We start from the raw sequence: 23,188 nt of genomic DNA on the forward strand, positions 1-23,188 counted from the left end.
CGCCAGGTATCTGTATTTTAGTAAAGCTGCAGGTGCAACCGGATTGGGGAGTTCTGGGCTGGGCCTGTGCATCTATCACAGGCTGTCACACCTAAGGCTGCCTTTTTGTAACAACTGTTTTCTAGTGACCGCTTTAGTCTCCTGTCATGAAACTCATAGATCACGACTTAGAAGATCTTTGGTAATATAAACAACCCACGTTTTAAAAACTGATGAATGTTTAAAGAAGTTGTGAGATAGGTAGATAGATGAATGGAACATTACTCAACCATGAAAACTGAAACCTTGGCCGTTTGAAACAATGTGGTTGGAGCTAGAGAGTATTATGCTACGTGAAATAAGTCGGTCAGAGAAAGACAAATACCATATGTCTCATATGTGGGATTTAAGAAGCAGATGAACATTGGGGATAAAACAGCAAACCATAAAGCATATTCTTTTTTTTTTTTTTTTAAGATTTTATTTATGTTATTTGACAGAGAGCGAGATCACAACTAGGCAGAGAGGCAGGCAGGGACAGAGGGGGAAGCAGGCTCCCCGCTGAGCAGAGAGCCCGATGCGGGGCTCAATCCCAGGACCCCAAGATCATGACCCGAGCCGAAGGCAGCGGCTTAATCCACTGAGCCACCCAGGCGCCCCCATAAGGCATATTCTTAAGAATAGAAAATAGGTTGAAGGTTCCTGAAGGGAGGTGGGTGGGGGATGGGCTGGATGGAGGATGGGTATTAAGGAGGGCACTTGTGATGAGCACTGGGTGTTGTATATAAGTGATGAATCACTAAATTCTACTCCTGAAACTAGTACTACATAATACACTAACTAGAATTTAAATAAATACTTGAAACTACCAAAAAAACCCCATAATACTATGCTTTCATAGAGGAGATATAAAAGGAAAATGATTTGTAAAAATACACATTTCAATATGTAAATGTCTGGTCATGACGGCTATAGACCTAAAGGTCAGATACTTGCATTTTCATGTTGAATGTGCCTGAACGCCAAAGCCACAGTGCTGTCTTTTACTGGTGTTTCAAAAAATCGCAAACTGTGATCCAAAATGGTGAATGCTTCTTGGTAAGGTTTAAGTGAAACAGTATAATCTTCTTTTGATTATACAGTAGTTATATTCCCGGAAAATCAACGTATGTTAAAACTGTGTAAAAATTCATTTAGCTGAAAAACAGGTTCTAGATTCTGGTCATTTGTAAACAGTTTTTCCCTACATGAACATCCACAAAGACCAAAACGTCTGTGAAAACTTTTCCAAGTAGGTGGAACCCTTCTTTGCCTTTCAGGATTCATGGCACTCCTGGTTCCCATCTAACACCACCAAACATTGATACAAAAATACTCCCATAAAATTTCAAAATGAGCCAAGGGGGAAGGGGAATGGCACTAAAAGCCACTGGATTAGAGCATCCTTAAGTTCCCTCCCAACCTTGATAGTGCGGGCCTTTCTTCTAGCTCTGATCCCTGAGATGCTACAGCACTGGAATGTGGTTGGCAGTCAGTCCGACTTCACTCTCCCAGCCTCCTAGCTCTCCCATTCCTCCTCCTCTCTCAACTTGTCCCACTTCCTGAATACTGGTCTCTAAACCTAGAATGCCCTTCCCATTCCCACCCTCCACCTTGATTGTTACTTGAAATCTAGGCTCAAATCCCATTTCCCTTGGAAAGTGAGTTTTTTCTGACCATCCAGAATAAGGCAGACCCCAAGTTACATGCCATCATAGCACTCTGTATTTCTCAGTTTAACTGTCTTTGCTCACTCCACAAAGCAGGGACTGTATCCATCTTGTTTAGCATCATTATGTTTAGGCCTGGCACAAAGGAGGCATGTAACAAATACCTCCTGTTGACATTATCCAAAGGCTCCAACCCCAACACCAGAGTAGGACCCTTCTTTATTTCTGGGCCCCTGGAGGTAGGATGTTCTTGTGCCTAGAATCATGACACTGAACAGTCAGGAGCCCTTCTCTGTTTTGCCTTGTCCCTGATCATTGCTATTTCCTAAAATGAGCATTTTACACAGCTTCTCTTGTTCAGATAGGAAAACGGTCCCAAGATTTGGCAGAGTGATAACTGGGGATTATATTGCTCTTGGAAATAAGGGTGGGTTTTTTTTTTTTTTTCGTTTAGCAGAACTTTACTAGGACTGAGAGCTTGTCTAAAGAAGTAGGAAGAAATTAGGAGATCACAGTGTCATAGAAATGCTGGGCCCAAATGCTGGATCATAAACCAGCCACTAAATTTACAGATAAGAAGGCCTCCTAAAGAACCTGAAGCTCCTGCTCTTCAGAGTACTAGCACAGGCACATGCCAAGTTACAAAAGGCCTGCAGAAGCAGAGACCACTTGTCAATCTCTGTTCTTCCTTTATATATTAACATAATTTCTAGCAAGCCAAAGACAGTCCAGAAAAATAACATGTTCTGGCCCTCTTTAAATTTTCTTTTTAAGATTTTATTTATTTGAGAGAGGGAGCAGGAGAGGGAGAAGCAGGCTCCCACTGAGCAAGGAGCCCGACTCAGGGCTCAATCCCAGGACCCTGGGACCATTATCTGAGCCAAAGGCAGACACTTAATCAACTGAACCATGGAGGCACCCCTAATGTTGTTTTCATGTCTGCTGACACATATGACCCTCTTTAAATTAAAGTGTGACTGGGTGACCAACTTCTGGCAAATAGACTATAAAAAAAGGTGATGCTATGCCCTTAAAGAAAAGGAACGTGCCATTCCTGGCCCAATATCCCTTTCAGTTAGATGGAATGCTGACAAGGGGGTAAGCATCTGACAAGGGTGCAAACCATGCGAATGAGGATGTTGTCCCTGGGGATGGCAGAGCTGCTAGGAGCTACCACTGGGCTGCTGTACCAGTCCTGGACTACTTACCTTCAGGTGATATACATGAGTGAGAAATAAGCTTTCATCATGCTTAATTAACCACACGGATTTGGGTTCTTCAAATCAGTACCCAGCACCATAGCCTTATAGAATACCTCTAGGAATGAGGAATGATGGAAACATAATATGCACATACTTAAAATCAAAACACACTTAAAAATTTAGGCTGGTTCTCATATTTTACTGTTCTGTAAATCCATCTCTATGCTGGGCCTGCAGCCAAGAGTCTTCCTGCTCAGCTCTAAGTACCCTCTGTCCTTACAGTCCCAGAGCCTTCCCAAAACCCTTCCTCCCTGCCCACCAGGAGAAAATGACAGATCTTCCCCCAGTTAAAGCATCTGTTTCTGGTGTTTCCAGTTTTAAGATAACATAGTAAAGGATGTTCTGCCTACTTATTTTGAAAATTATGGGAAAACAACAAAAGTCTGTTTGGGGTTCATTCCAAAAATTCAAGAATGTCTCAATATTATTAATTATATAATATATTATTATATTATTCCTTTACTTAATGATGTTGTGAATTAAATTAAGAAATCGCTCAATCTATTATGTGGAGAAATAGGGTAGGGAGAGGTCATATTCACAAAAGCAACAAAGCAAACAAAAAATTAAGAATAAATTTAATAATAAATGTTTAAGACATAGATGAAGAAAAACGTAAATATTCAAGAGCTAAACCATAACCACCACCACCAATAAAAACTTGTATATGGAGGGACACCTGGGTGGCTCAGTTGATTAAGCAGCTGCCTTCGGCTCAGGTCATGATCCCAGCGTCCTGGGATCGAGTCCCACATTGGGCTCCTTGCTTGGCAGGGAGCCTGCTTCTCCCTCTGCCTCTGCCTGCCATTCTGTCTGCCTATGCTTGCTCTCTCTCTGACAAATAAATAAATAATTTTTAAAAAGAAACTTGTATATGGAAAGGTGCAGGTAAATTTTCAAAGAAATGGCATTCATCTTGATTTAATCTATGAGTCCAATTTCAAATAATTTTGGGGGAAAAAAAAGAATAAAGTGGGAGAAATTGCCCTACCCAAGTAAAAACACAACAGGATTTGTTTTGGAACTTGTGAAATGATTTTAAGGTTCACCTATGGAAAAAATGTTATATATTTATAAGATACTACTAAAACATAAAAACGCAAAAGGATTGAATGTTAAAGAGTGGATATACTAGACAAGTGTTAAGCTAAAGGAATAACGGCATTAACTATATTAATATAGCAATGATTTTGAGGCAAAAAATATCACTAGGTAGGATTCCATTTAAGGCAATATAATGAATGATATAAACTAGTATCTAGAAACTTAGAATAAGATATCATTTATAACATCATTTTATACTTAGCTCACAGGAAAATATACCCAGGTACCAAAACTGAACAGGAAACTAACCATAGGTTAGCTGCCCTGGCTGATTTGGCCAACATGACTGGTAACAGTGGAGATTTAAAGATCTTGATATCTGCAGAGGCTGTATTAAAATATTCAGGAGGCCACATGAGACAAGGAGTAGGAACTGGGGCTTCTCACACACCTACATCTACCCAAATGTCTGGACCCATGCAAGAATAACTAGGAAAAAAGTAAAAACTTCCCACTAATAAAAAGAGATAACAAAAGAGGTTTTAGTCCTTGCCTCAGTTTTGGAGTGATAGTGGGGATGTCACCTAAGAAATTATAATCACAGCCTGTATTACTGAGATCATAGTTTAAAATTAATACTAACTACTTGAACTAGGAACTCATAACCTAAGAAATTAAGTTAAATATGAATCCTAGCAAACTAATGAAATAGTCACTACAGAATTTGGAGACAATGGCATTTAAAAGTTATTATAACTGCATCCCACAGAATCAAAAATTAAGTAGAGACATGGAAATTATAGAAATGACCTAAATCAAACTTCCAGAGATGAAAACTGTAATGTACAATAAAAAATACACTGGACAGAATTAAGAGTAGATGTTGAAAAAAAAACTTTAAAAATGTAGTGAACTGGAAGTCACAGCACTAAAAAATATCCAGAAAGAAACACACAGAGAAAAGAAAATTAAAAATAAACGAACACTAACAAAACATGTAAAGGATGTGCATGGTGAAAGCCACAAAGTGCTGATGAAAGAAATCAAATCAGATCTAAACTATTGGGAATAAATACCAGGTTCATGGATTGGAAGATTCAGCATAAGAAAGATGTCATGTGTTCCCCAAATTGATATACAGGTTTAATGCAGTTCATACTAAAATTCCAGCAGATTTTTGAAGATATAAATAAGACTGATTTAAAATTTATATGAAAAGGCAAAGAATCTAGAGTAAGCAAACCAGTTTGAAAAAGAATAGCATGAAAGTAATAGGTCGGGGCGCCTGGGTGGCTCAGGGGTTAAGGCCTCTGCCTTCGGATCAGGTCGTGATCTCAGGGTCCTGGGATCGAGCCCCGCATTGGGCTCTCTGCTCAGCGGGGAGCCTGCTTCCCCCCTTCTCTCTCTCTGCCTGCCTCTCTGCCTACTTGTGATCTCTATCTGTCAAATAGATAAATAAAATCTTAAAAAAAAAAAAAAGTAATAGGTCTACCCAATTTCAAGTAGTATTATGTGGTTTAAACAATCAAGACTGTATATTATTGGCAGAGGAATATATACATAGATCAATGGAACAGAATGAAGAACCTAGAAATAGACCCATATAAATATGCTTATTTCTCTTACAAAAGTACGCAAGCAATTCATGACTCTTTCAAAAAGTGCTGGTGGAGCAACTGGACATTCATAGGGAAAAAAATGAATCTCAACCTCACAACTTATAAACCCAAAATGATCACGGCCATAAATGTAAAATGAAATTAAGTAAACTATAAATATATAAATGTAAAATGTTTAGAAACAAATGAAAGAGAAAATCTTTCTCCTTCCTAAGTCCTAGGACTTAGGGCTAGGCAAACAAAATGCATTAGTCGTAACAGGAAAAATGGATATATTAGACTTCATCAAAATTTTAAAAATGTTCTCTACAAAAGATCCTGTTAAAAGGATGAAAAGACTAGCTACGGAGTAGGAGAAAATATGTGCAAGCCACATATCCAACAAGTGCTAGCCCATACTTATTGCTGTACTTCTGAAATATATAAAGAATTCACAAAACTCAACAGCAGGGGTGCCTGGATAGCTCAGTGGGTTAAGCCTCTGCCTTCGGCTTAGGTCATGATCTCAGGGTCCTGGGATCAAGCCCTGCATGGGGCTTTCTGCTCAGCAGGGAGCTTGCTTCCCTTCTCTCTCTCTGCCTGCTTGTGATCTCTGGCAAGTAAATAAATAAAATCTTAAAAAAAAAAAAACAACTCAACAGTAAAAGAACAACCAATCGGAAAATGGGCAAAATATGTGAAGAAACACTTCACTGAAGAAGATACACGGATAACAAAAGATGTTCAACATCATTAGCCATTAGGGAAATGCAATTAAACCACAATATCATTAACATAAATACCTATCAGGGGCGCCTGGGTGGCTCAGTGGTTTAGGCCGCTGCCTTCAGCTCAGGTCATGATCCCAGAGTTCTGGGATCGAGTCCCACATCGGGCTCTCTGCTCAGCGGGGAGCCTGCTTCCTCCTCTCTCTCTCTGCCTGCCTCTCTGCCTACATGTAATCTCTCTCTGTCAAATAAATAAATAAAATCTTTAAAAAAAAAAAAAAAAACATAAATACCTATCAGAATGACTGAAACAAAACAATAGTGACAACACCAAATGCTGGCAATTGGATCACTCATATGTTACTGATGGAAATGTAAAACAAAATGGTGCGGTCCCACTGGAAAATAGTTTTTTCGGATACCAAACATGCAATTATCACATGACCCAGCACTTCTGGGCATTTATTCAGGACAAACGAAAACTTTCATACAAAAATCTGTACACAAATGTCCAAGAGCTCCTCTCAGCTTTAAGACTAAGGGGGTAAAAGGAGAGTATTTCTTCCTAGTAACTCCTGCCAAGTCCTGCAACTGTGACTGGACCACGCTGGGTAAACTACTGACATCTGAACCACCAGCCACAGCCAAGGGGAAGGAATGTGCAGCTGGGCCGGGCCTGTGTCACACATCCTGCTCCTGAGTGGAAGACAAAAAGCCAAAGGCAAATTCAGTAATCTACTACCAGTAAAACGGGGTGAAAAACTCTGGGAGGCCAAAATGACAAATGTCCAGGACAGGTTTATCTCCAGGGTGGACACGCTCATGATGACCTCGCTTGGAAGAAGACCTAAAGGTTTTTCCGTACTTGACACACTTATAGGCTTTCTCTGCAGTATGGCTTCTTTGATGCTGAAGAAGATTTCTTTTGCCAGTGAAGACTTTTCCACACGCATCACACAAATAGGAGGCCTGCTGAATATGGATCCTCAGATGCCTTTTTAATTGTTCCTGAGCACTAAAGGCTTTTCCACAATCTACACAGTCAAAGGGTTTCTCTTCACTGTGAACTCTCTGGTGCCGAGTTAATTTTGTATGAAAACTGAAGGCCTGCCCACAAATTTTACAAGAATAAGGCTTTTCTCCCGTGTGCATACGCGGATGTTGGCTAAGAGGGGACGTCCTTCCAAAGCTCTGGCCGCACTCATTACATTCATAGGGTTTTTCTCCGGTGTGGATTTTCTGATGTCGAAGTAGTGGTGAATTACCAACAAAAGCTTTTCCACACTCATTACACTCATAAGGTCTCTCCCCAGTGTGGATTCTTTGATGTATAACAAACTCGGAACTGCTGGTAAAACTGTTTGCACACTCTCCACAGAGATCGGGCCGGTCCCCACTGTGGATTCTCTGATGCCTGATCAGATTGGCGTTATCATTAAAGGCTCGCCCACACTCTTCACACTGATAGGGTTTCTCTCCAGTGTGGATTCTCTGGTGCCGAATTAATGAAGAATTGCCATTAAAGGCTTTTCCACACTCATTACACTCAAAGGGTTTCTCCCCAGTGTGGATTCTCTGGTGTCGCACATAATATGAAAAATAACTGAAGCATTTCCCACACTCCTCACAGCTGAAGGGTTTCCTTGCACAGTGCATTCTCGGAACCTTTCCTTTAATATTTTTCACTGTGGGGATTTCCTGGTGCTTTTCCAGTTCACAGGCTTCTAGAAAGTTGGCTCCCTGAACAGCACTCTTCCGCAACCCATGTGACAATATCATATCTCTTTCTTCAGAAATTCCCTGTGTTGATGTGGACTCATTGCCAACGCTGGTCTCAGTATCTAATATAACATAAAACACAAATGCCACCTGAGAATTATGCTAGAAACAAAACAGTATTGGAAATTACAGAGCCTTTAGAAATTATTATTCCAACCCCCACACTGGACTGCTAGCAAGACCAGGCTACTAAAATCAAAGTGCCAAATATCACAGAGAGAACAGTCGAGGAGACATAGGGTATTGGTATACACAGCACACACCAGGTTGCTTCCTAAAGTTTTCCAGACTCCAGACTTTTTGAATAACTTCTCTCTGGTACATTCTATTATCTTTCCACCTTACCATATTCATAGACCTACAAAATAGCAAAGGCACAGGCCCTAAGAGCAAGTGGTGACACTGGGGCTGGCGAGACTCAGAGTCAGAATGTACAAAAGAACAGAGTCAGAATACAAAGGTGATGAAGGAAAAAGGTTCTTTTAAAAAATTCATACACTCAAATGGTCCCAAAGCCTGGATACACTAAGCATTAAAGGCACTAAGCTGTGACAAGCCAGAGAGAGAAGAAAATCCCATTCAGAGGTTCTCAGCTGCAGGACATCCCCCCAAAGTTGTTCACTGCAGGTTCATAGAGGACAACGAACTCCCTAAAATTGCTGGAAATTCCTGTCTTGTTATCAGACTCTCACAAAAGTCTGAATCTCAAACATGCAGAGACTTTATTTGGAAAGGAAGAATACAGCAAGATACAGCAAGACTGCAGAGCAGTTCTTCTCATTTTAGAAAAAGAAGACAGCCACCTGTAAAATGGCATTCGTATTCCAAGACTGGATGCCATTTTACCTCAGTTAAAGTCAATCTAATTTTTTTTTTTTTTAAGATTAGTTATTTGTCAGAGATCGAGCGAGAGTGCACAAGCAGGGAGAACAGCAGGCAGGAGGAGAAGCAGGCTCCCTGCTGAGCAACTAGCCCAATGCCAGGGTCAGTCTCAGGACCCTGGGATCATGACCCAAGCCAAAGGCAGATGCTCAACCAACCGAGCCTCCCAGGTGTCCCCAAGTCAATCTGTTTTATATAAAATGCTGGACTAATTTTGTTTTAACATTAATTTGGGTTACCTGGGACTCTTCTGCTCATTAATCAAGTTCATCCTTCAAGTGTGAGTTAAACTAGTAAGAGCCCTTGGAGACAGGCGGTGGGAGAGGAGACATTGGAGACTGAAGTGAACAGGGCAACGAGCAGTATGGAAGAGAGTGATCACAACTGAGACCTGGCGGTCTGCTCTTTACACCCTGCCTCGTTCTTGCTACTAGGGTGCTCACTTATAAAACCAGGACTTGGGCAATCAATGACCAAAATACTGTTTCTTTTCCTGCTGCCCTATAATCTGCCATCATCTAGATCAGGATCCCCACAGCAGTTCTTCCAAGCCACCACCTTCCTAGCCATTACCGCCACCTTCCTGCTGAAAGAACAAAGCTGCCCAGATGCAGTGCCCTCAAGGTCTTTCCCTTCCATTTCTACCGCACTCATTCCAAGCCATCTGCTGCCCTCTTACCTCTCATGCTTCCCAATCGCCTCCTGCCGTCTCCTCCCTTCCCAGCTTCACTGCGCTACCGGCTCTCTCATCCCTCCTCTTCATTACCAACCGTTTCCTTCTGCAGACCCTCATATCCACTTGGGCTTAATGATCACCCCTTTACAGCCAACCTTTTCTTACAGCAGTGTTTTTCAAACTGCCTTCAGATCAGGTTATGATCTCAGGATCCGGATCGAGCCACACATCGGGCTCTCTGCTCAGTGGGAAGCCTGCTTCCACCTCTCTCTCTGCCGCCTCTCTGCCTACTTGTGATCTCTGTCTGTCAAAATAAATAAATAAAATAAAATAAAGGATAAAGCCCTCAGATCCACCACACACCCTGCATTCTAGATTTTTAATACAAGGCTGAGTGGCTAAGACACAGCAACTACCTTTATCCACACCACTGGCTGAGTAAAGAGGGTCAGGGTATACTGTGGACTAGGCCAACCTCAGATTCTAGAAAGCTTACTTGGGCTTTGAGTCCTAAGCTTCATGCTCTTCTACTGCTTACTAGAAAAGACAAATACTTATAATGCTCCAGAAATACCCATTTTAAAATATGCTCTCCAGGTGACTGTCCCTGAACATTAAACTGCAAAATTCTCCCAAACAATTTACTGGATCCTCTACTCCTTTTCTTAGGCCACTCCTTTTTTCCACATGGGATCCATTGTTGTAAGTCAAATTTGGAACATAAAACCTGCCACTGAAGCAGCTTACTTGAGCTGGTAACTTCTCAACTTCTCCTTCTGCTGTGCTCCCACAGCCCACTACCTATATACAAACAACAGCTTTTAACACACTTTTTTAAAAGTTCTTTACATCTATCCCCATAGCATGTATCCTCCAGAGCTTTTTAAACAAAGCTTGGCACATGGCAAGTGCTGGAAACCACCTGTGAACAAATCCATCTTGTCCAAAGAAGGGGGAACCACTTAGATAGGAAAAGCTGAAACTCAGAAAGGAGTAATGGATCCAAAAACTACATGAACCCTAAGGGGAGCCTGTTATCTTGTTAAGAGTTAAAATTAATGGGAAAGGTTTCGTATTTTACTTATAAGAGAAATCAACCATTTATTTAAATTCTACCCAGCATGGTTTGTTTGAAAATACAGGGCTCTATAAAGTTCCATAGTTGCCAGTTCTAAACCTTCCTCCTTACCTTTACAGATGTCTTTGGTCCCCTCTGCAGATGGATTCTCCTGTGCCTCCAAGCCCCAAGGCAAATTCTCTCCCTCCAGAAGTGAGATCAGGGCAGGTTTGGGCACTGGGTATCCTGAAAAGGGGGAGAAAACGGCACCTTTCAGCTGCGTGTCCAATGCGTCAAAAGAAGGAAAACCCCAAGGGCCTCGGTAAGATAAGATCCACAGAACAAGGCTCAGGACTGGAGAAAGCCAAGATTTGATCAAGAAACCAAGCATCTGTGATCCTTTCCTACTTCAAGAAGAGATAAGTCAGTGAGATCCTACACACACAGGGAGGGGGTCACACCCTTCCCTAGACAAGCTAAGAAATTAGCTCTGGCTATGAAAACTATGTCCTCCTTCCTGTGCAGAGCCCCTTAGAAGATGGGATGTACTCTTACCAAGAGACAACAATTCCATAAATTGCGACCAAACCGACCCAAGATCTCTCCCTACCCAGCAACCTTTGAAGCGGGTCATTTGGTTTCAGCCCTGGAGCCAGAGTGGAGGATACCAGAGACAACCACTCCCTCTCCACAATGCACACCCAGCCTATTAGGAGAGAACAAGGAAGGAAACAGGAAGGGACAGCTCTGAGTTCCAGAAGAAAAGCAGGCTTACCCAGGGATGTCAAGTTCCCATAATTCTCCAGCATCACGCTTCTGTATAGGGCCTGCTGTGTGGGAGAAAGACCAGCCCATTCTGTCCGGGTGAAGTAGACAGCCACATCCTTAAAGGTCACCAACTCCTAAAACAAGAAGTTCCTGCTGCCCCAGAGCCAATTTTCTGACTCAGGGACAAGAGTACAGGGCATAGGGGACACTATGAATGAGGGGTCCTAATAGGGACAGCTAATGAGAAAAAGGGAAGAAACTGGATGTTGGACCATTAAATCACTATTTCTACAACCCAAAATCCAAAACTTCTTTCATTAACAGAACGGCTTCCATTAGGACATGAAATATAATATTTCATAACATGACAACATTCAAAAACCTTGGATAATCTCCCATTAATTAAACTTCCCAAAGCAAATCCTTTGATTTTATAAATACTTCTAATATTTTGTTGTTACACCTACGAATGGCCATTAGCTTCAATCGATCTAGACTCCCACTCACAGGTAGCATGTCAGGACCTACCTGTTCCCCCTTCACTGCCTCAGTGCCCAGGTAATCAATCCATCTGTACCTGACAAATGTTCACTCTTTTTTTAAATTTTTTTTTAAAGATTTTATTTATTTACTTGAGAGAGAGACAGTGAGAGAGAGCACGAGAGGGGAGAAGCTCAGAGGGAGAAGCAGACTCCCCGTGGAGCTGGAAGCCCAATGCGGGACTCAATCCTGGGACTCTGGGAGCATGACCTGAGACAAAGGCAGTTGCTTAACCAACTGAGTCACCTAGGCGCCCACAAGTGCTCATTCTGCCCCAGATCTCAAGTCCACTTTAACAAGAAGAGCATCATGGTCTGCTCTGATGAGCCTGTCTCATCCAATCCCGATCTGTGTTTGAAGAGCTATACTGCCTGTACTCAAGAACATCTAGCAGAGATCTTAGTGCCGCCTGGAGCAGTCTATTCTGATGGACTTCCTGATGGGTCTTCCTGGGAGAATCTGCTTTTGGAATCAAATTGCTGCTGGACAGCACTTTTAGCTGCTTTTCTTTATACCTCCAAGACAATCTACAGTTGCTTCTACCAACCAAGTCTCAAGATTTTCCAACAGCCCCTCCTTTCCCTTCTCTGACGGCCCCAGCTCTACCTCCCCAGAAAGTGCCAGCATCTGGTTTAGACCCTCTACCTATTCCTTAGACTTTAGTATCAACCTGGTTACCTGAACATGCAATGAATATCCTCCAACTTCCTAATGCCTCAACTGATTCTGCAGATCCCCATCTTCTACTAGTTCCAGCACTCCCTGGTGACCTAATATGCCTGACCCATCAACTACACCAAATTTATCTTCCAACCAAAACTGGCTTTTCTAACTCATATAAACTAATCGGCACAAAGAGCGACAATATTGTTTCCCTCAGTTAACAGTACCAATTTCGGCCCGGACACCTACACTACAACCTGAAATTTACCCGAGACTAACTCACTCCAGTCACTCCCCATTTCTCATATGCAGCAGGTAATCAGATCCTGCCAGTTTCATTGCCCAAATATTTCCAGAATCTGACTCTTCTTCACCATCATACAATCAGTACCCTAGCTCAACAGCTGGGGACACTAAAATAGCTCCAATTCCAGGCTGTCCTGCATTGAATCCATCCTCAGCCAGCATATACAATGATCTATTTTAAAAATGACAACATGACCCACTAAACTCAATGACTTAATGAGTCAGCACTAACTACAACAGTGGTTCTTAAAGTGTGGCTCCCCAGAGCATAAGCAGCAGCAGGAGAAGACCAGGAGAAGGAAGAGGACTGGGGAGGTGGGGGAGAGAAGGAGGGAAAGAAGGGGAAAGGAGCAGGAGCAGGAGCAGAATCTGAAAACCTTTTGGAAATCAGACTGGTAGGCCCCACCTGAAAGCAATTTCTGCTTTAATGAGCCCTCCAGATGATTCTGGAGCACATTAAAGTTTGAGAACCCTGGACTAGAGGATAAAACCAAAGCTCAGGACACTGAGCTTCATCAGGTGATAAGTAGTGAGAGGAAGGCATGAGACTGTACACAGAGCAACTAGCTGGGACGATCTGCCAACAAAAATCCCAGAAAAGGAATGATAAACCATGAATGATGGCAATATAAAATATGGGACAAGTGAAAGAGATAGCAGGCAGAGGAGCTGGGACTTGGTGCCTCTCTAGAAGTGGTATCAAAGGAGAATGAGTCAACTATCGCTTAACAATCGGGAAACTGAGTGGTCAGGACTGTGTGATGTGGTGGTACCAGTGACTCACTAGCACTTACAGAAGATCAGAAGAGGGTGGAAGCTATCGGGAAGATACTGCATCGATTAAAGTGAGGGAGAGGGACCTACAAGATGTCAGAAATCCAGGATTGGGACTTGGGATATGACTCATGGATGTTAAGTTACTGGATAAATAAGTCCCAAGAAGAGGAAATGATAATCAACACCTAGCAACCCCCCAGTTAAAAAGTGAACTACAACTCAAGAAATCAATTTCCCAGTTCCACAAATGTGAAGTACTTAATGCTCACTTTACAAATGAAAGTCCATCAGAATACAGAGTTCAACCATTTGGCTCAAGACCACAGAGTCCTGATGGGTGTCCCATCCTAGCGCAGAAGATTTCCCCCATCACAGCCTGCTGGTGCCTCACCTTAGCCAGCAATATTGACATTAAGGATGATATATTTTCCCTGGTTATGAAGCCAAACTTCTTTAAGAGGACAAAGGCTAGGAGCCCCTTTTTCTTGTCTTCTTCCTGCTTGCCCTCTGCCCCCACCTCCCAAGAACTTTGAAACTTCACTGATCTCAATCACTTCCACCAAACACTGGATACTTATACGACCAACCTGAGTCCCTCATTCTCAGAGATCTCTCCATGGGGGTCCCTACTGAACCTGGGCACTCTCCAGTTCAGCAGAGAGCTAGAGAACAGGAGACCACTGATTCCCCGGACACTTCCTCAGCCAGTGTTTGCCGAGCTTCTGGCTGCTTAGCCCCTCACCATCAACATCCAGTCCTACAGGAGAGAAAGAAAAGATGCCTTCTTGCTGCTTTGGTTCTAAGAGTCTTGCCAGAATTATCCCTCTCTTGACCCATTTCTTTCAGATTAGATCTCTGAAGGCTAACTTGAAGGAGTCACAGCTCACCTGGTGCCAGGCATTCAGGGGCATGGCTGCCATCACCTTGGCTCCCTCTCGGTGAAGGGCAGGGGCTGTGCGGAAGAAGCAAAGAGAACCATGAGTGAGCTTGGCCCAGTCAAAGGCTCTCCTTTAAACCAACAAACCTGGGGCCAATAACAACAGCAGCCATCATTTATCCAATGCCCACTGGAGAAGTGGCATGTATTTCTTCCTTCACCCCACTCCATAAAATGAAGTGTGACTTCGGAAGAAATAGATTCTGAAAGGGTAAGTAACTCGCCCTCAGGCACCGGAGCTGGTACCACCATCGAACCATTCTGCCTGTCCTGGGTAAGATGTAAGCACAGGGGAACAGGAGTACACAACGAGCAAAACAAGCAAAGACCAAAGAGCAAAACCTAAGAAGAGGAAACCCAGGCTTTATTTAAAAAAATAAAAAATAAACTGATCCTGGGTGGCTCAGTCTGTTAAGCATCCAACTCTTGATTTCAGCTCAGGTCAGGATCTAGGGATCACGGATCTACTCCCATGTTGAGTACCCCCCGATGCCTCCGCGCAGAGTCTGCTTGTCCCTCTCCCTCTGATCCGCACCCCCCCCCCCCCCCGCTGGTCGCACTCTTGTGCTCTGTCAAACAAGTAAATAAATAAAAATTTTTAAAAACTCAAAACTTTTAGAGAGAAACCTAAAAAGGAAAAAAATGTCATTGGATGTAAAATTCATTCAGTCTCCCCTTTAATGCTCTGAATTTTCTTTTTCCCAAATGAGAAAACAAGGCTATGAGAATATTTCTTTACCAAGGTCACAAGGTGGTAGATGAACCTGGATTCCAACCAGATGTACCATATTCCAAAGGTCATGTTTTCAGTTAACTACACTAGATCACTTCCAGTAATAATCCCAAAAGGATCCTTTAGAGCCTGATACAGTGATTCTAAGGTTAATATGGAACAGTCACCAAGAAAATCGAGAGAAAAGAATCGCAGAGTAAGTCTTTCTTTTTGTTCACCACTCCATTCTAGGACCCAGTGGTTGACTGATTAGCAAAGGACCATGAAAGGCCACCTCACCAAGCCAAAATGCTAGGTTATTACTTTAACCATATCATCCCCTACAGACACTTTGTATTTTTTTTTTTTAAGATTTTACTTATTCATTTGACAGAGAGAGACACTGCAGAACCACCAGCAGGGGGGAGCGGGAGAGTGAGAAGTAGGCTTCCGGCTGAGCAAGGAGCCTGATGCGGGGCTAGTTCCCAGGGTCCTGGGATCAGGACCTGAGCCAAAGGCAGATGCTTAACAACTGAGCTACCCAAGTGCCCCAACACTTCGTATTCTTACTAAGCAGTCATATTGTGCTCCAACGCCACCATCTTCCCTAACCTCACTGCATGCTGTCATTTCTGCTGGCCTCATCTTGTGCCACCCCCTCCTTTGTTCAGCCACTCTGGCCTTCCTTCAGTTCCCTCTACTGGGCTAATTCGGGGCCTTTGTACCCGCTATTGCCTCTGTATGAACTACTCTTCTCCAACCTTAGGAACTTTGTAACTGATAGGGTCCGCCTACAATACTCTCCAGCAGCCTGACCCTAGCTCACCTAGATAATACTAGATCATCCTTCAGCTTGTCCTCTACAAACCAGGTTAGTTTCCCATGTTAGAATCTCCGCTCATAGCGGAGATGTATACCACCTCTCCCAGTTTGAGATTATACATTTGCATTAATTTGTGCTTTATTCACTCAACAAACATTTATCATATACTTCATTCACTCCAGGCCAAGTGTGAGATACAGTAGAGAGAGGAAAAACGGGTGTGACCTTCTGTCATGGAGCTTTGTCCAGACTAAAGGAAGGACACATACAAATCAAAGATTCTCATAAATAACAAAGATCGCAACTGTGATTAGTACCAGGGAAACCTATCCTAGATGGGAAGACTTAGGGATAGGAATTAACTAAGTTAAAAACACATGTTCTGGGAGCGCCTGGGTGGCTCAGTGGGTTAAAGCCTCTGCCTTCAGCTCAGGTCATGATCCCAAAGTCCTGGGATGGAGTCCCGCATCAGGCTCTCTGCTCAGCGGGGAGCCTGCTTCCTCCTCTTTCTCTCTCTCTACTTGTGATCTCTGTCAAATAAAAAAAAAAAAAAATCTAAACAAACAAACAAACAAACAAAAATGCATGTTCTGGTGGTGAAAAGCCAAGAAGGCTGTAGCATGGCCAAAGAAGAGTGTGCTGCAAAACGAGGGTGTACCGTTGTAGAAGATGGGAGCCATGCAGGGACCTGTGCACACGTTAAGGAGTTGGTCTTGAACCGGAAAGCAACAGGCCACAGCTACTGGGCTGCAGGCAGGTGGCGTCAATCGATCACGTTTGATGACTATGTGACTTTCCCACCAAACTGAAAGCTCCCGGAGGGTGGGGCCCACGCTTGGCTCCTTTCCAGCCGCATCCCCGGAACTTGGAGCCGCAGCTGCCAGGCAGCGGCTCGGTAGGTAGTGGTGGAGCCAAAGCGCAGCGCTCCGCAGCCGTGTCGCGCACACAGAGCGCCTACTTTCCGTCCACAGCTCCTCGTCCCAAAGCGGCAGCTGTGGGCTGGGGCGAGCGAAGCCACCCAAGGGAAGGCAGCACCGGCCGGCAGGCAGCCAGCCTCCGCCTCCCTCCACCACGGTTTCCGGGACGCTGGAGGCAGCCTCCTCCAAGGGCGAAGGGTGCGCCCCTAGCAGAGACGCCCGGCGACGAAGCCCACCACTCACCTCAGAAAAGGCGCAGTGTGCAGCGTGACCGGAAGCGCGTCACCGCGGGCCCTGTCGCCGAGACTCACGAGCTCCTCTCTAGGACGCCGGAGCGCGCCGCTCGGTTGTCCCCAGGCTTCGGGCCCCGGGGGGCGGGGGCTTCTTAACCAGCGGTCCTCGGAGACCTTGAATGGCAGAGAAAGTCGACTGTTGTTTTCGCTGATCTCTAACTGAAATTTAGCATTTCCTCCGATTATGTATTGGCAACAAACCTCATTACTATCAGCAGTAACCTGTGACTTTGCCACCAATAGAAATCACAGATATCTTCATATCATATCACAGTTAATGCAGGTATCTCAAAATATAAGCTATTCTCATCCCTAATTTGAAATTGTCACCGTTGTTATTAGGGCTCACCTTTAGATTTTGATATTTCTTTTCACCACAGTGGTAAAGGCACACATATACTAATGTATCCCAGATTTTAATTTTAATTTTTTAAAAGATTATTTATTTATTTGACAGACAGAGATCACAAGTAGGCAGAGAAGCAGGCAGAGAGAGAGGAGGAAGTAGGCTCCCTGCTCAGCAGGGAGCCCAATGAGGGGCTCTATCCCAGGACCCTGAGATTATGACCTCAGCTGAAGGCAGAGGCTTTAACCCACTGAGCCACCCAGGCACCCCCAGATTTTTTTTTAAACCATTTAACTATTTTTTAAAGTTTCTTTTTAAAGGATTTTATTTACTTATTTGACAGAGAGAGATCACAAGTAGGCAAAGAGGCAGGTAGAGAGAGGAAGGAAGCAGGCTCCCTGCTGAGCAGAAAGCCCTATGTGGGGCTCGGTCCCAGGACCCTGGGATCATGACCTGAGCCGAAGGCAGAGGCTTTAACTCACTGAGCCATATTTTAATATAACTAGTTTTAGAGTGGTCCACAGATGTCATCACAATGCCAAAGAGATAGATAGGCAAAACAAAACAAAACAAACAAACAAACAAAAAAAAACCCTGTCCTCAGGGGTAAAGATCCAGTCACATTAAGAAAGACCAGGATTGAGAAGGGATACTATTTTAGAACTATTTAGGAAGTGAAAACAGTGGAGATTTTTTTTTTAAAGATCAAATAACAGATATGAGGAATGGGAGCAATCTATTCTAGCCACAAAGTTTGGGTAACGTGGTAGATGAAGGTGTCATTAACTAAGACTCAGTTAATTCAGGAATTCAGGAAGAGGAGCTGGACTCAGGCAGGAAGATTATAGAAATTGGTTCTAGAAATACTGAATACACACACACACACACACACATGCTTTATTAAAATGTAATTCATATCCCACACTAATGTATACAACTTAGTAGTTTTAGGTATATTAAAAGAATTGCACAACCATCACCACAATCAGTTTTAGAACAGTTTCATCATTCCCAAAAATAAACCCTGTAACCATCAGCACTAGCATTCACTTTCCATCTTCCCTGTGATAGGCAGAGTAATGGTCTCCTCAAACATGTCTAGAACTTGTATGTTAGGTTACGTAACAAAGAAACAGTAAGGTTGCAGAGGGAATTAAATTGCTTATCAGCTGATTTGAAAATAAGATTATTCTGGATTATCTAGATGGGCCCAGTATACTCATAAGAGTCCTTAAAAGTGGAGAGATCACTGGAAGAGGTCACTGGAACCACAGAGGTGACAGATTGAGAGAAACTTGTCCCAACATTGCTGGCTTTGAAGCTAGAGGAAAAGAGCCACAAACCAAGAAAAGTGGCCTCTAGAAACTAGAAAAGGCAATAAAATAGTCCTTCCTTAGCCAACACTTGGAATTTAGCCCAGTGAAACACATTTTGGACTTCTGACTTCTAGAACTATAAGATAAATTAATAAACACATAGAGTAAGTGTGTGTTAAGTCACTGTTCATGGTAATTTGTTACAGCAGCAAACAGAAAATTAATACAACCCCCATGTGAAGCTTTCCTCCATTCCCAAACAACTACTGATCTACTTTCAGATCTACAGACTTGCCTATTCTGGGCATTTACTCTATAATGTCCATTAAATCTGGACACGAAACAAAGTTTTTATCATTGGTAATTTTATTAGTCTTTAGAATAATGGAAACCTATGTGTTTACTGAGTGGCAAGACTTGGGAAGAGCTTGATTAATTTGCTTGGGGAAGAAGGTTGCTATACTTTTAATCTGCACAAACTCAACCACAACAACAACAAAAGACTACCCCAATGAGGAGAAATGTCTCAATTATCTCTGGTCAATGACTACTCCAAGCAGAGAGATGGTGTGATTTGAATTGTACTCTGAAGTGCTTTGGACAAACTACATATTGTGTCATCTTTCAACCCTGGCCATGAGCATTAGCAGATGTGTCCTACCAAGACTTGAACTTAGGTGCCCTATTTCTCCATGACATTGTATTGATTTTTATGCAAGTCTTTTTTTTTCCTTCAAACTATTTAGTAAATATAGCAAGATTACTGTCACAGGTGAATGGCAGGTGAACAATTACTGTCACAGGTGACTTATGGGGGATAATTAGAACTTAAGCAGTGTTACTTATTTCCTGCATAGTCACATTTCATGAATCAGAGTGCATACTATTCTTGATAGTTAGAAATTCAGCAGGATTTTGCAATCTGGGTTTCCCTGTCCAAGACTCTAATCCAATGTCCTTAGGATCATTAGAATGGGGAAAAGCTAGCCACCTGAAATTCTTTTTGCTTAAAAGATGAGTAATTTCCACTCCCAGCTGCCCACATGGTATTCCAGTTGAGTCTTCAGGGTTAATAAATAGCTAACTGGTACTGTTCTATTGTACCACTTACAAGAAAATGTATACTCATACCCAGGTCTATTGTGGTATCTACCATCAAACATAATTATCTTAAAGCCTTGGCCACTCCCCAGATTCCAATAGAGGCCACTTCCTGTCCTGGTCACTTCATGGCCTCAATAACCGGCTCTCCCTCTAACTCCTATGTTATCTAACTTAAATTTAGACTAAGAGCACTGTAAGTCGGGGGACCCAGAATATAGCACAAGATCACGACACATTTGCTGTTATTCCTGACTTTAAAGTGGTGGGGGAAATATCAACTTCTCTCCCAGCTCTCTGAAAAGCCTGGCCACAAATGGATTGAAGTTATAGTGGAACTTAAGTTTCACACACAAAACTTGGCTGCCCCAAAAGGCACTGTTAAAACTCAATGTTTTGTTGCAGTGGCTACAAAGACATAGGATTTGGTATGGATTGTTTCCTTGCAGCTGAAAATATACCGAATGGTGACAGAAAGAATGCCTTCCTTCCAAGATTGGGTACAAGGCAGGTATGTCTGCTCTTACCACTACTATTCAACACTGTACTGGGAGCCCTAACAAGTACAAGGAAGGCCAGAAAAGAAAGGGCATACATATTGGAAAGGAAGAAATAAAACTGTTACTATATGCAAGAGGACATAACTGTCTACCCAGAAAATCCCAGGGCACCAGGGTGGCTCAGTTGGTTAAGAGTCTGCCTTCAGGGGTTTTAGAGGGGAAGGGGGTGGGGGGATGGGTGAGACTCGTGGTGGGTATTGAGGGCACCTACTGCATGGAGTCTTGGGTGTGGTACATAAACAATGAATCTTGGAACACTGAAAAAATAAAAATAAAATTAAACTTAAAAAAGAGTCTGCCTTCGGCTTAGGTCATGATCCCAGGGTCCTGGGGTCGAGTCCCATGTCGGGATCACTGCCAGTGTGGAGTCTGTTTCTCCCTCTCCCTCCACCTGCAGCTCCCCCTGCTTGTGTTCTCTCTCTCTCTCTCTGTCAAAGGAAAGAAAGAAAGAAAGAAAAGGAAAGGAAATGAAATCCCAAAGAATCTACAAAATTTCCTAGAGCTAACAAGTGAGTTTAGCAAGGTCACAGAATTAAAGTCAAGGTACAAAAAAGAAAAAAATTAATTGTTGGAAACTGAAATTTCTAATAGCAATCTTTTCTATGATACAAATACAATTTTAATAAATTTTCAAAAACAGTACCATTTACAATAGCACAAAATAATCACAAAATATTTAGGTATAAATCTAAAAATATACCCAAGATATGCATGCTGAAAACAACAAAATAGTGACAAATGAAAGAATACCTAATACACAGAGAGATGTGGTATTCATTGACTGAAAAATATTGTTAAGATGTCAATTCTCCCCAATTCATCTATACATTAAAAGCAATCCTATCAAAATCCCAGCAAAACCTTTTGCAGAAGTGAATAAAATGACTCAATTATATGTCAATCATACAATAAAACTAAAAACAACAACAACAACAAGCAGTGGAGACAGGAGGGCAATACTGGGTAATAGTGCGAGGGCTCTTAAGTCAGACTGCCTGGGTTTGAGTCTCTGCTCTTACACTTATTTGCTGTATCTCTGGGCAACCTACTTAACCTCTTTGTTCTTCAATTTCCTAACTGAAACAAGGTAACAGTATCTACTTCAAAGGATGCTGGGAGGATCCTAGTTAATGGGAATTACCTAGCCTAGGAAAGCACACACAATGTACTGGTTATTAGTGTTTATTAAAGAACAGCTATAACAATAAAAGACTAATATTCTGTTGGGGAGGCAACAATTGAAACAAACTTTAACTCAAGTGACTTCAACCATTTCCTTGTTTGAATCACTTTGGAAATCTCTGCACAATTTTAAGTCCATTACTAAAAGATGACCTCCCAATGTCCTCCCCACTGGGGAAATTGCTGTCAAATAAGGAGTTGATAAAGTTGTCTTCTCAAGGCAAGACTGCAGACAGCAAGGTAATATGGAATTGAGAACTGTCCTGACAAGCAGGCAATAGTACGGGGAGGCACGGAACAAAACAAGGTACAGACTGACATGCATGCAAAGAAGAGGATTTGTTTCTAATTTTACAAAAATATACCTTTATGATCTCTCTAGATTAGGGGACAAAAATTCAATTTTCATGACTGGGGTCAGGCAGAGTGTTACAAATAGTATCTAGTGGGGAGAGATCAGTGGGTAAGTTAAACATCCTGCAATGTACAGGATAGCATCAACAAAAAATCATCAGGTCCCAAATGCTGACAGTATCAAGTTTGAGGAATCCTCAAAGCTGTAGACGGATAACCAAGACCATTTCCTTGGTTATTAGAGTCCCCTAACCAAATCAAAGGTCAGGGTAGCCATGTTATTCCAGGTATTACAAGGATGAATGTCAAGATTTTGCATGCAAATGTGTAAGTAATAAAAACTCTTCATACAGATTTTGCTGACCAACAGATTTAGGAATGCTAAGGAACATATATTGAAAATATTTTTAAAAATAGGATAGTCTGGGTAAAAGGCAGGGCTAATGATTTGAAATGTCAGTAAGAAATTATAAATGACCAACATCGGTTCAAGAAGAAAAAGTGAAATGGGATCAATGCCATAGAAGGAACTGATAAAGTAATCAAAGATCTCTTGTCCTCTATGCTACCCCCAACTAAAGTGACTGGCCCAGCCGCATGTTTAGGTGGACTTTTCTCCAAATTTCCAGGGAACAGATAATTGCTAGGCTTTTGAAACTGTTCTAATGTACAGAAAAAGAAGAGCCTCCTAGCTATTTCTAGCAATCTCATAAAAGTCAGTTCCCAATCTTGACAAAGATGGAAAAAAATTACAGGGCACTCATACATATGAATATAGATGACAAAATCCTAAATATACTAACAAATACTATCCAGCAAGATATAAAGAAATGTGTACTACCATAGCCAACTAGGATTATGAGAATATAAATATGACTA

General features: G+C 42.4%; 1 protein-coding gene across 4 annotated transcripts; it reads right to left on the bottom strand.

The window, feature by feature from the left end:
* Positions 1–3,471: 3,471 nt before the first annotated feature.
* Positions 3,472–17,531, bottom strand: LOC131818444 (zinc finger protein 19-like). Of its 4 annotated transcripts, none has more exons than XM_059152915.1 (5): positions 16,899–17,387; positions 14,656–14,720; positions 11,490–11,613; positions 10,847–10,960; positions 3,472–8,161 (listed from the first exon to the last, which is right to left on the bottom strand). In XM_059152915.1, the coding sequence occupies exons 1-5, from the start codon at positions 16,918–16,920 to the stop codon at positions 7,059–7,061; spliced, it is 1,428 nt and encodes a 475-aa protein (XP_059008898.1). In that variant the 5' UTR covers positions 16,921–17,387; the 3' UTR covers positions 3,472–7,058. The 4 variants fall into 4 exon arrangements, with proteins under 4 accessions (XP_059008898.1, XP_059008897.1, XP_059008899.1 ...); XM_059152914.1 differs by having other exon boundaries at positions 11,490–11,616; XM_059152916.1 differs by lacking the exon at positions 16,899–17,387 and adding an exon at positions 17,401–17,531 and having other exon boundaries at positions 3,473–8,161; positions 11,490–11,616.
* Between the last annotated feature and the right edge of the window lie 5,657 nt (positions 17,532–23,188).

The sequence above is a fragment of the Mustela lutreola genome, chromosome 16, assembly GCF_030435805.1.
Source record: "Mustela lutreola isolate mMusLut2 chromosome 16, mMusLut2.pri, whole genome shotgun sequence".
Taxonomy (NCBI): Eukaryota; Metazoa; Chordata; class Mammalia; order Carnivora; family Mustelidae; genus Mustela; species Mustela lutreola.

Excerpts from the sequence above, each read along its gene's own strand:
- LOC131818444 (XM_059152914.1), bottom strand. The coding sequence starts at position 16,920 with ATGGCTCCCATCTTCTACAACG. Across the intron at positions 14,721-16,898 it reads GGCTCCCATCTTCTACAACG|CCCCTGCCCTTCACCGAGAG; the intron begins GTACACCCTCGT and ends TCTTCCGCACAG. Across the intron at positions 8,162-10,846 it reads GACCAAAGACATCTGTAAAG|ATACTGAGACCAGCGTTGGC; the intron begins GTAAGGAGGAAG and ends ATGTTATATTAG.